We start from the raw sequence: 13,353 nt of genomic DNA, 5'->3' as shown, positions 1-13,353 counted from the left end.
ATCAGTCAGGAGAAGACCTTCAGAATCCTCCATTAACCTGTTCTGTGCTCGCGTCGGCCAACGCGCACAAACTTTGGCCGATGCAGCACTGCCCACTCTTTAGAACTCCCGCACCGCAGCGAAATTCGCGCCGCGGTTACGGAGTTAATCACACAGGTTTAGCCATGTCTTTAAAGGAGGTACTGAGAGATCTTAAGGCCCACAACAGAAAATGCAAACCTTGGAGACGGTGTCTATGGAATCTAGTGTTTTCTTTTTTTTGTCTTAGAATTTGGGGAGCACGGTATGGATGCTGCAGAAACTAGGGTTATGAATTAAAAGTAGAAAACAGAAGGGAGATTGAAAAGTCGCTGTGATAAACAATTGCATTTGACAAGGCCTTCAGGATTTACACATAAACAGTCAGAAGCCTCTGGTGAAGAGTGCTCTGGAGTTCTGCCAACACTGTGTGAACAAAGAACAGAGATTTCAACAGACATGCAATCAAGTGGTTGCTGACTAAGTACAAATATATGCATCACAGTAATATCAGTGGCACCACCTGCCCTTCGCCTTGGAAATCAAGGCACAGTCGTTTGGCTCCCTGTGTCTCACTCACCAATTGCGGTCGGGGTAATATTTGGATACCTCTATCCATAAACTTTTCATGGTGATGACCAACTTGTTGGTGCATTGCTATGGTACAGTGGCAGAAGGCCATCAACACTATAGGAATGCCAGCTATTGGTATCACCGGAAACGATAATCAATCCCTGTATACCGGAAGCTTGATCGGACAGATACAGTGCATATCCCCACATTGATCTTCGAGGACACATTTCACTACCAGCATCAGAGATCGCTTCCCTCTCCGGCAAACCTTCTGCCCACTTTTGTTTTTAACATGGCTTCTAGTGCAAGGGTTTCCTCGTTCCCTTACGTCCCACTCCATCCTCCATTGACAAAGTGTTGGTAAGCCTTTCCAAGGGACAAGAACAATGACAGCATCCAGTGGGAATTTCTTTGATTGAAAAACAAAGAGTACTCTTTTATAAATGTTTTCCTGATTTCAAGTGTTTCAAGGACATTGCGGCAACGGTCTGGCGGTCATATCTTTTCTCGTTCCAAAGCAGGCTTGTATTCTGTGTGGTGCGGCAGTCGTTGGCGAATAGTGGTGTGTTTTTGTTGCATCCCTTTTCGACGAGGATAGGTTGCGGTGGCGGTGGGGTAGGGCGGGTGGCAGGGACTGAGGAGAAGGCTGGGTGAGTCGGTATTACCAGATGCCGCTGGACCTTCCTCCTGGTGGAGCGAGGATCCTGGCAGACGCTCGTTTCGGGACATGGTCGTCCACCTGGGCGCCTGGAAAATAACAAGTGAGGTTGTTAGTCACTAAAGTTCAACGGTTGTCAGGTTTTCCTCACTCAACTTTTATTGTTTTTTAAATTGTAATCATGGCCATAAAACATAATTTTTTTCCCACTGCCATGAAAAAAGTGCTTATATGATCATCTTGTTCTTGTATACCAATGTGAGTATCTCTTAAATATGTACTTCACAAACAATCCATACCTTAAAAATGGACCCAAGTGAGTGTTACTGTCACATTTTCAGACTATTATGCCTACTGGGTGTATTGGGAGGTTGGGTCTCAGGGGGAAGACGGTTCTACTGGTGGTAGGTGACATGTACCTAATTTCCTTGCTTCAGTCTAGGTTTGCACTTTATTATCTTTAGGGTGGTTTATCATCCTCAGTAGCATTTTTAAATTATAGTAGAGTTTCCTCCCATGCTAGTACGGTTTCCTTGTTTCTTTTCCCTCTAAATTGCCCGGGGTCTTGAAATGCGGAGCCCATTGTTTGAGCAAAGGATCTCTAGGGGACGTCCAGGTCTGCGCTATCCACCTTCTGACTATTATTAGTACTAAGTCAATGATTCTGCTTCCCACTTTCTTTCTCTTGTGTCGCACCATTAGCACAAGTAGCCAAACTTCAGGTCTCGGGAGCTTTGTTCTACCTGTTGCTTTCTCCAGTGTGCTTCTTTGTTTCTCATAAGATTCTCCTATTACTTATTAGCACATCTAGACCATACCAAAGAAGTCCGCCACCTCAGGGTCACATCTCATGCAGTCAGACAGAGGGATACATTTTGAATATTCTTTTGGGGGTCGAGTACGTTCTATGTAGGAAATGAATCTGCTGTAGTTTGTATCTCACATTCCTATATGTTCAGAATGTGACTTTCTAAATTGAGTCCCTTTCCTTGTAAGTGAGATTGCGTCCTATATCTTGTGACCATTAATCCCTCAAAACCGCAGGGTTGGTTTCAAATTGAGGTGGTTTTGTGGTGATGTCTTCTCCCCGCTTCGTGTGCATAGTCCCAACTGGTCCCCCGTAGTTTAAGGACTAATCTGCTGACATCCTGTGATCTTGAGTAATTATTTGAAAATGTCCCAGGGAACCCAATTCACATAATGCACCTACTACCATCCGCTTACCCTAAGGAGGCACCGGAGTTCCTCCTGTGTCTGTTTAGGAGCCAGCATCATGGCTGTAATCTCTGGGAGTCTGAATTAGCTTTCCACCAAAATTAGTTTGGCTGAGGGCGATTCTGCAAACCGTTTGGCGACCCATTGCAGTGGTGCCGAGAAATAATAGAGTTACTCAGGCCTCGTTCTGGGCTAAGTAGATTCAATCAGGTTTTTCCAACAACTCTGCAAGTAGTACTTGGACACCCATCGGTCACTGGAACTCTGTCTCATTTAGCCATGGCCCACGTCTTGGAAATGTCTGTCTCATGAACAGCATGTGATTGGCATCTTGCAGGCTTCGCAACATAGACTGATCGGTAGATTAGTGCAATGCCACAACATCTCAGGACTTGTAATATCACAAGAGCTTATGAAAAAAACCTGACTGAAGAGCAGCATGGACCACAACAGATGGTGATCAAAGGTTGGAAATCTAAAGCAGCACCCATACCTAGTGGAGCCACCAATCATTCACGGAGTACGGTAAACCCAAGAGTCCAAGGTGTGAATCCCAGGCCCTGTTCAACAGCAACAGTAGCACGTGAAGGCAGGGAGTAGCTGATGTGAGAGCAGCTTTTTAAATTGCTCTCCAAGAGCAGCGCCCACTTCTGTCTGCTCCTGAATGTGATATTTAGGGCAAGCTTTTATGACATGGACATTTTAGTGATCTGATAGCCAGGATTTTGACATAAAGCAGACATGTTAGTGTTGCTTGTAGATTGTTGTTTGCTGCCTTCAAGTGTGAACAGTCTTCGCCTACAATGGGAACACCACAGTATTGTTTCTCAGTTTTGCTTTGATTCAAAATGTTTGCATTTTGGGAACAATGTTGATGCCTGATCTGCCCTAGAGAGAAGATGTTGGGTGGTGGTTTGGCACCAGTTAGTCAGCTCACATGCTGAGGCACATCATCTCAAACACAACACACAATACCCACTGAAGGAAGAACACAATGACTTCCTGCGGTGTGTCTTGGAATCCAGTACAACATGCCATGGCTTACCAAGCCATGCACTGTCCCGGACATCACCCCTCCAAGTGTTTTGAATATATATGATTGCCAGATTGAGATTCTTCCTGCCTTGGGGCAGAGGGAAGTGGCTTCAGGGATTGAACTCAAGTCATCTGCAGGTTTCTGACTTATGGTCAACTGTACTTTTCCAAAATGGTCAATCTGGCTTTTCGGGGTGGGCGAACCGCTGAAGGCTTAAGCCTGGCTTATGCCATAGGCCTGGCTCAGCTCAAAGTCCTCTGGGACCCTCGAGCTAAAAATGAGCCGAGCCCATCCAGTCTACATCTTCCTGGCATACTGGCCCTGCGTGGTCGCCAGCTCTGCGCCCCTGCTGATCTCAGTGCACCTTCAGATCAACAATAAACCTTGCTCAGGATCACCAGCAGAATGAAGTTTAAGGCTCTCTGCTATATATTCAAGATCAAACAAGGCACGGCCCCTGCATACCTACAGGAACTTATACAAGCTTATCACCCTAATCGTTCTCTCAGATCCTCTTGTAAAGGTGATTTTGCAATTCTTAGATTTAGGCTGGTGAAATAGGGCGGCCGCTCATTTTCCCACTTAGGCCCTAACTGTTGGAATACCTTGCCTGCTGCATTGAAAACTGAAACCACCTATCTCCGCTTCCGCAAAGGACTCAAGACATGGCTCTTTCGGCAATGATCTATGGTTGTTCTCTATTCCTTCTTTTAATCTGTCCCTCGAAGCCGGGAAACCCACTGCGGGTAGCTGTGCGCCTTATAAGTTAAATAAATAAAAAATAAATAAAACTCGGCGGGTGTAAAAAGTCATTGCCCTGTCCACCACCATCACCAGGGTATTCACTGCTGAAGACTTTCTGCATTTAATTAACTCTCTTATGACCCACCTGGCATGGGTGGGAGGGCATGGAGGTGAGGCTGGAGGGCTGGGTTAAAGATTAGTTGAATCTTGCATCTCTACCCACTCGTTCTTACCCACGGGCAGGAGTGCACCAGCGGTCCATGCTGAGGAGTACAAATATCCTTAACTGGGGTGAAGAGGCCCCTGCTGCACTGTTGGCAACTGCACCCCTGGAGAGCACTGCAGCATCACTCACCAGCAAAGATAGTAAACCCCAATGTTCCCCTAGCTGCCTTCTGTAAATGTAAATGTGGGTGTACTTGTAAAGCGCACTGCGACTCCATGGAGTATCCTGGCGCTGAAGACCGCTGGGGAACCCGTCCTGGTTTTCCCTGTGAGATGGTCCCTTTCTGGGTATATCCAAGGTGAAACCAGGCATCCCCGGCGTCTGTGGGGGGCCGTTGTAGAGATGAGGCAAGCTTAATGCCCAGAGTTGCCGAGTGTGTTCCCTGGTTAGAGTAGGCACCGAGGCGAGAATTATCGAGTCCATTTTGACCCTGGTCCACGACCCTGCCTCGTTGGGAATTGAACCCTGGTCCCGGGCCGTTCTCTGCTTACAGGTCTGCCGCCTCTAACCAGTGAGCCACACCACTCCACTCTATGTTGTGTTGTGTCGCTGCTGTCTATGGTGTGTTTTGTACAGTGTTTTGACTGGGCAGGAGCTATTGGGTCCTCAGTACCTGCAGTTCCTTAATTTGGAAGGGACCGTCCCGGCACTTCTCAGCACTGTGGCAATGCTTTTAGTGGAAGTAAAACCAGCACTTCTTAGGAGCAAATAGGTAATCTGGAACAAGGAGTGCCTGCACCTCTATATTTCCATTCCAAGCACTGGTTATGTAGATGCTGTCTTATGTTGGCTGTTATGTTGTTGTAGCTTCTGGTTATGGTATGTGGCTGCTATCTATGTTGTGTTATGCAATGTAACTGCATGTGTGGCTTATTAATACATCTATTTAGCACAACTTGGATCTTTTCTGTGATTTGCAAATAAACATTTTAGGATTCGCATGACAATTTATTTTCAGACTCATGTTTTGGCTCTTAAAGTCAAGCAGGACCCCTGGCTGGGCCCTGGTGAGGCTCCTACCTTAAATTCTTCAGCTTGCCCACCTCTTGCTATATTAGTATATTTCCTTATCAAATGTAGTGATGCTAAGATAATGTAGATGAAAATACAGTAAAAGTGACAATTGCACAGGGATGAGTGGCAGTTCTGTTTCTAAATAAAACAATCTTCATCTGTGATCTGAGGAACTCTGCATCTCTCTAAGTCCCCGGATAAATTAATAACTAAACTGTATAGCATAGCCCTATCGGAGAGTACAGCGGAATACGCTAAACCGAGACTGGCGCGGCAAACCGATCTTCAAACAGAACTGAATGAGGAGACATGGCAGTATTGCTGCACTAGTACCAAACGAATATCTCTTAATGGTAGACACAGATTTCTGCATTTCAAGTACCTAATGGGGTGTACTACACCCCCGAAAGGCTGCATAGATATAGCCTTCGGGACAGTCCTAACTGTGAGAGGTGTAGGGCGCAAATTGCTGATTTCCTACATGTAGCGTGGTCCTGCCCGGATGTCCAAGCATTCTGGTGTGCAGTATACAAGGAGGTTTTTTTTTTAAATTTTTTATTTTTTTAGAGAGTTTTATATAGCGCGAACTTGAACCGAACCGAATCAGTTATCAGAGCGCTTTACATAGCACCAGTTACGTTACATGAGGACACACTTTCATTTTTTAGGCACGGGGAGATTAAGTGATTTGCCCAGAATCACAGGGGGTTTTTGGAGTCGTTACCGAGACTCGAACCCAGTTCCCCAGGTCCGAGGTCGAGCGCCTTAGCCGTTAGGCCAACCCCTCTCTAGAATGTTAATGACATTACACAATTAACGCTGACCCCTGACCCCTTATTGGCTATACTGGGTTACTCTAAGCCTTTACGGCCGTCACACAGAAGACTAGTTGACATATCTTTTGTACTGGCCAGGAGATGTGTGTCACACACATGGATGAGGGGTCCAATCCCCACGTTGACGCAATGGTCCAGGGAGATGACATACTGTTGTACACAAACGGAACTCTACAGTGACTTGCTACCCCCACGTAATAGACCCAAAAACATTTGGTCCAGCTTTTTAGAGAGGAGACAATTAAGAGACAATGTAGAAGACGAGGACACGCGAAAGTCAGACAGAGGGGGAGACTGGACTAGGGACAGGCACAATACCGTGCAGTGACCTACCCTCAAGCACAACAGACTGATGATGGGTACACTCGTAGAAAGACAGACAGTAGGAGCCCTAGACAGGAGCGTACTTTCCCAGTATACTTGCAGGGAGGGATTATTTGACGAGACAGGGACTGGGTCGTTGGGTTTGATACATAGAAAAGACACACTGTGGCAACAGAAACCTACCTATGAATGTATGAAATTGTCTGTATCTTTGATGTTGCTAATTTCTGCCAATGCATGTGCTGGTTATTGTTCAACTTTGTGAAATGCCAATAAAAAAACTAATAATAAAAACAAAACTCTGCATCTCTCTAGCTTCCATCAAAACCTCTTAACCAATCGTATTTTGCTGATCTCCCTTTCTTCATCTGAAGCTTTCCAATTTTGCATAATGTCGGATTGTATTGCAGTTGCCGCCTGCCACACAATCTTTCTTGAATTGCTGCTCTATTTTCCTGTGGACCCGAGACGAGAATACCATTGCGGATGCTGCAGCCAGACATAACTTCATTTCCAGGATTTGTCAATGTACCTTCTATGTACCTCATGCTCATAAAAGCTACAGTCACGAGTTAGCCAGATTGTAGGTTAAACTGTTTTTGCACACACTTTAGAGAGACCTTTCCTCTTCAATCCTTTCAGATTTTACTAGATACATTATGATACTTTTTTAAACATATTGAAGGACTACCTTTAAGAATGACTTACCATGAACGTAATATTAACATTAAACAAGTTATCTGACAAATCTTACCATTTGTCCAATTTCTTACTCAAATGGACTTAAAGACCTAATTCCCTCTGGGTACTTCGGTTCTGCCGCTATCCTTCCATCGGAGTATGATCCCAAGGAGTGGATCATTTTGTGTCCCCCAGCCCCCTTCAACCAATCTTGAAAAAATCCTTTTGCCTCTGGTTAGTAAAAAGGGTACTGTAACTAGAAAACATTTAATTTCAATCCCTTACCTTCATACGGGCATGCTGGTAGATTTTTTAAATAGGCTTGTAAAAAGTTGGCCCTAGCTACAAGGCCACCATGCATCATAATGTGGCTTACCCACCAATTTAATTTGGTAGATGATTGGTAATAAGTATATTTGTTTTAATACCATCTATTAATATGGGATAGGAGCAAAGATTTCAAGTAGCTTTAAACTCACCTAAAAACTTCTGTTTCACTCCTACAGACTTTCCTGGGGTTTCAGGCAGCAAGATTCCTGTAATTTTATTTATATGAGAAATTATTCAGAGTGGACGCCGCCCAGAGGGGGGACTCTGGAGTGCTGTGCAAAGCTTAACAACAACATATAACAAACAGTGAAGGGTATAAGTAGTAACAACACTTGTACTGACACATAGCTAAAAGCTGTCTCGCTCTGAAAAACGAGGTGTTGTAGCGAGCCGTAAGAAAAATCTTGTCTCTGAAAAAATGCAAGCGAATATATTTCACTTTCATAACAAGATTTTCTAAAGATATTCCTCTCAGTGATGTGTTTGTAACCATTTTTTTTCAACTGGCAATTTCTATCCCTAGCCTAAGTATCGGAGCACGTAAGTAGGGTGCTTCAAACCCTAAATCCTTAAGAACCCTGCCTCTCATTATCCACTCTTTGATTGCCCTTCACTCATTGGTACCAAACTTCAGAAATGACTTTCCCAGCCCAGTCAATCCATTCAAAAGTCTCCATCTTCCCGTTTTGTCTAGGACAATTGAGGAGCTCATCGGCAGTCAACTCAACCGCTATCTATCCACAAACTCTGAGAATTCCTGCAATCAGGATCCTGCAGAATGCACCGACCCACAGCAGTCCTCATCCAGATATTAACCACACCGCGTTATAATCAATTCTCATTTATCTTCATTCTCCTTGATCTCTCTTCAAGACTGCAGCCTCCTCCAGTTCTGCATCTCTCACTTAGACCTATCGGACTACACTCAAAGCTATCTTAACCTTATTCTCTTCCCTTGTCTGCCCATTACCTATTAACATACTGCCCTTCAGCCATTTACTGCAGTGCGCATGCACATTCAAAATTTGATTCAACACAGGAACACTTATGAAAGTACAAAATACCCAAGCTACACCAAAGTTAATATTTTCACAAAAGAGGGCGTATATATGTTGTTGCACACAGATCAATGATTTTCAATGCCCTATATCCAAAGAAGACTGTAGAAAATAGAATCAATTAAATAGTCCAATCAAAGCTTCTGTCTTGAAGTCAGTTATTTAATTTCCACAAGTTCATGTTAATCCAAGTGACAGCCGACGCGCGTTTCGCCCACAGGGCTTTCTCAAGGCTTAGTTTTATGTCATACGACCTGGAAATAGTTCCATTGGTTGTTCTATCCCTTGATATTATTGGATAATCCAATTTTACGCAAGTGTTATGGCACACTTATAGGTCAGTATATAATTGTTCAGGCTTCAAAATAGTATTCGAAAAAAGACATTTGTAGTGGTCACGAGCAATAATGTTCAATCAGGTTTGTCGACCAAACTTCCTCATCATAATAGCAACGCATTTGGCGGGATTGTGATAGAACACTTATGTGCATGCATAATTCTCAAACTTCAGGGGTATCGTGTGATCCATACTGTAGTGCAGACACAATCATTAACCTTATGTCCAATTCAAGTACGCCTAAGTACTGTACTTTACATTTTATATATTATTTCCCTGTGTTGGTAGAAAACATTCATGTTTATAGCTTTGTTGAAACATCTGTGACCACACTGATATATGTAACTGGAGTATGCTATTGTACTCTTTACACTCTGCAGCCCCCAAGTTTATTTTCAAGGTAATATTACAGTTCAACTGGGAACGGCAGAGACTTTAATCATCATATGTATTACAATTAATACTAAGTACATTTAATCGATGGTACTTTTTGGTATGATTAGTGTAAATAGTTAGCATTGATTGAACGTATAACTACTATTCTACATGCAATTTGACCTGACTCAATGATTTTTGTAGTGCCAAGGGGTCTACCAATTCCATTAAAAAGTTATGTAGGAGGGATAGATGCTGATAAGATGCCAATTGAAAATGTATTGCATTGCATTGTTTGGGCTCCAGGGGCCAATAAACTTTAGGGCTCTACCTGGAATTATTCCAGAGGAGAGAGCAGGCAGTTTAAATAATCTAAAAAAAGTTATGCCTATACTGGAAAGGCCTTTTAAAACTTCTTTAAAAGTAATACCAGATAAGTATAATTTGTACACTCATACTCGATAACCTAATGAATCATTTGTCAAACTTTTGGCAGCTTTTAAAAGATAAGAGAATGCTTGAAACTTTGGTGCATTGGCTGAGAAAATGATGGACCAAATAATGAATAATTTCAAAGAATGGTCAAAGGCAACGGTAGCCCAAGTCGTTGATATGATTGACCATTCAGAAAGAGTGAATAAGATAAAACAAATAGGGTCCTGGTGGTGGTGAGAAGTTTAAATAGCATCATTGACAAATATGACTGTTGTCCTCCAATGTGAACCACTGTAGATTTAGGCAAAGAACTAGAGGCCATGGCGGATTCTGGTTCACCATACACCATTATCAGAAAAGAATTGTTTTAAAGGGGGCTATGTCAACTTGTTGTGGAATTACAAGAACCCGGTTTAAGAACAGGTATCGTTTGAGAGGAATACTAGTAATTTTATTTGATATTTTCCAACTGAAGTAAAGTTTAAAGAAAGGACAGACTGGATAACAATGTATGTGTGTTCTCTGTTGGTGAGAACAGCATTGGTGGCAAATTATTTTAAATCCCTGTGATCCTGCACAGGTATTACTGATGAGTGGAGAAGATCTTATAATTAAGATATAATAGTAAACAATCTCCTCTTTTTTGTGAGAAGTTGTGTAAATTCAGAATTATCACCATCAGACTATGGTAAAGGAGAACTCATTACTTGTAAAACAAAAACAGAGAGGTGTACCTGTCAATGTAGAGAAAGATCTTTAAGTGATGTTGGAAAACATCTTGATGATGACACAAAGGAATAATTGAAGACGTGTCTGCAGAATGGGTATCACTCATAATCTTCACAAAGAAAAATAACGGTAGCCTGAAAGTATGTGCAGGTTTAGGTGCTTCAACCAACTGTATTTTGTTAGCTGACCATCCATTGTCAAACATCCAAAAACGTATTTCCATTTTGGCCGGGGCAACGGTTTTCTATATGATTGATTTAAGAATGGCATATAGAGGTAAAACTACGGTCCTAGCCTTTACCCACGTTTATCACTCCTGTAGGGCTATTTTGCTTGACAAGTATGACATTTGTGTTGGCATCAGCATTTTCAGTCTTTCAGGAAGCTGTTTTCTACATTTTAAGGACACAGACTCTTGCTTCAAGTTCTTTCATGACAATATATATATATATATATATATATATATATATATATATATATATATATATATTGTTTTTAAATTATCGACTCTAGTGTGGTTATTTTTCAGGTAGTGTGCTCTCCTTTATTATAGAAACATTTAGTTTAAAGGGCTTACAAATATTCAGTGTTTCATTGTACAGTTTATTTTTTGGGGCTCATTATTTGTGAGATGGAATAGTTCTCAAAGAACCTTTAGAAGATAACATCACAAAGTGTCCCCTCTTGATGCAATAGACAAATTGTTATCCTTTGCTGGGCTGTGCTAATATTATAGTGAGTTTGTGGAAGAACATGGATCCACTGAGAGAATGCAAGAGCAAAGGGCAAGACTTCCTATGGACTGATTGTCAACAAAAGACCTTTAAAGTTATCAAGGACACTATTGCTTTAGCACAGACCTAAAAACCTTTCTATGTAAACAAATATGTATTATAACTCTGGACATAAGTGCATATGGTTGTGCCATTTTGTTGGAGTGCTGATGGAAACAAGAACAAAATGTAACCTTTGCCTCCAGGACATTGTATTACACTTAGCGAAGGGATGCAGTCTTTGAAAAGGAACTTCTAGCATGTGTTTGGGTAAACAATACTTTGAGGCATTATGTTTGGGGCAACTAAACTACCTTAAGAATGGTTCACAAATCGTTAGTGAGCATTTAATCTCCAGGAAGGGGAGTCTCTGTCACTGCATGTATAGCCCATCTGTGCTTAAAACTACATGAATATTTTGTCAATTTGAAATTTGTTTTAGGTTGGAATAAAGTAGCGGACTGTTCGTCACGACTGCCTTAATTTGCTCCGACCGCCCAGGAATCTAGGCTACGCTCACCTCGCCCTTGCACAGAGAGCACAAATCTGCCTCTCCGGAGGATGCTCTTCTCCCACCTCGCCAGCAAAGCCTGGAACACCCTCTACCTTCTCCTCCGCACTTCACCCTCGCAGACCCAATTTAGGAAGGGACTGCAAACCTGGCTCTTCAACGAAGACCTGCAGCACAGCACCTTTATACCCTCTCGAGTGACAATCCATGCCATTTAAATACCGAGTGATTGATTGATTTGTCCCCACCATCCTATTTCTTTGCCTTTCACAATCTTAGAAAAAGATGAGGAAATTGATGTGTTTCCTGCCATTCACGATGTGGTCTATCTATCGGGGAGTATGAAAGAGTGAATTGGCAGCAACTGAGAGTAAAGATGAGTCAATAAAATTGGCTATAACAATTTTGGTAGAAAGATGGCCTCTGGTCAAAACATTGCATAGACAAATTAGCGCTTTCTGTCATATTGCACATGAACTCAGTTGTGGACATGGAGGCAGATACATGAGCTAGGTTACACAAAGTTTGTGCCTCCAGTGAGAAGATTTGTAATAGCTTTTTTCACCTACATGGTCTGCTCTGTGGCCAAAATGTGGATGGCAAAAATTACCATGTCTAGTGTCTATCTAATTTTGCGATGTCCCTGGTGTGTCGCGGGGGCCGCCCTCATCCTCACCCAGTGTAGCCTCATCCTCCTGTAGTGTGCTATCTCTCAGGGCTTGGACCAAAGTCTCCCAAGCCGCCGCCGTGTCCAGTGCCCTATCACTTGGGTTACGGCGAGCCATCTGGTATCGGTGTGTACTGTCACAAGCAGCCCACTTCAAAAGTTCATTGGCCCATCTCCTGTGTGTGGGACCTACTCTCGACTTCCAGTGACGTGTGATTTCTCTTTTTGCTACGATCAGGCCCATGTCTATAAATTTACTTGTGGTTTTATTTTTAGGTGTATGGGGGAACCAGTGTAATAAACAAACTGCTCTATCATATTGGAACGTCCTATCCGTGACCTCCGTTAAAGTATCCCCTATCGCCTGCCAGTATTCGCGGAGGTCAGGGCAGGACCATAGCGTATGGTCCAGCTCCGCTCCCTCCAGAGCGCATCTCGGGCACGCCGCGGTGACCGTACCAAAATATTTCTTCATTTTCCCTTGGGTCAGATAAGCCCTATGCAACACGTAAAAATGGATCTGCTGAAAGCGCGCATTTCTCGTGCTGTTTCTGGCTCGTCCCACTAACCGGGTCCAAGTCGTCTCGGGGATCTCCCTGCCAAGGTCTGCTTCCCATTTGGATTTTAGCACCAACAGCTGTGGTAGATTTTCCCTTAGCATTCTAGAATATAGGCAAGTTACTGCTTTATAGGTTCCGGCTGCCATCATGGTGTACTGGCAGGCCATCGTCGTCTTCGGTTCCACAAGTCCCTCTTTCCAATGTGTTTGGATGACCCTAGTCACCACGGCGTGCAACAAGTACCGCCCTCTAG

The 13,353-nt window shown here is 43.1% G+C and overlaps 1 protein-coding gene across 2 annotated transcripts in view; it reads right to left on the bottom strand.

Annotated features, from left to right (window-relative positions):
- Positions 1-259: 259 nt before the first annotated feature.
- Positions 260-13,353, bottom strand: part of DPYSL5 (dihydropyrimidinase like 5) — a 322,370-nt gene continuing 309,276 nt past the window's right edge. Inside the window, exons 13-14 of one of the 2 annotated variants that reach the window (XM_078647171.1) lie at positions 7,805-7,861; positions 260-1,338 (exon numbers count right to left, since the gene is read on the bottom strand). In XM_078647171.1, the coding sequence (XP_078503297.1) occupies positions 1,253-1,338; positions 7,805-7,861 (143 nt within the window). In that variant the 3' untranslated portion in view covers positions 260-1,252. The remainder of the gene's footprint in view (positions 1,339-7,804; positions 7,862-13,353) is intronic. The other variant, XM_078647170.1, reaches the window with a different exon arrangement.

Source organism: Lissotriton helveticus, chromosome 6 (genome assembly GCF_964261635.1).
Source record: "Lissotriton helveticus chromosome 6, aLisHel1.1, whole genome shotgun sequence".
Classification (NCBI taxonomy): Eukaryota; Metazoa; Chordata; class Amphibia; order Caudata; family Salamandridae; genus Lissotriton; species Lissotriton helveticus.
This window is presented reverse-complemented; position numbering and strand designations above follow the sequence as displayed.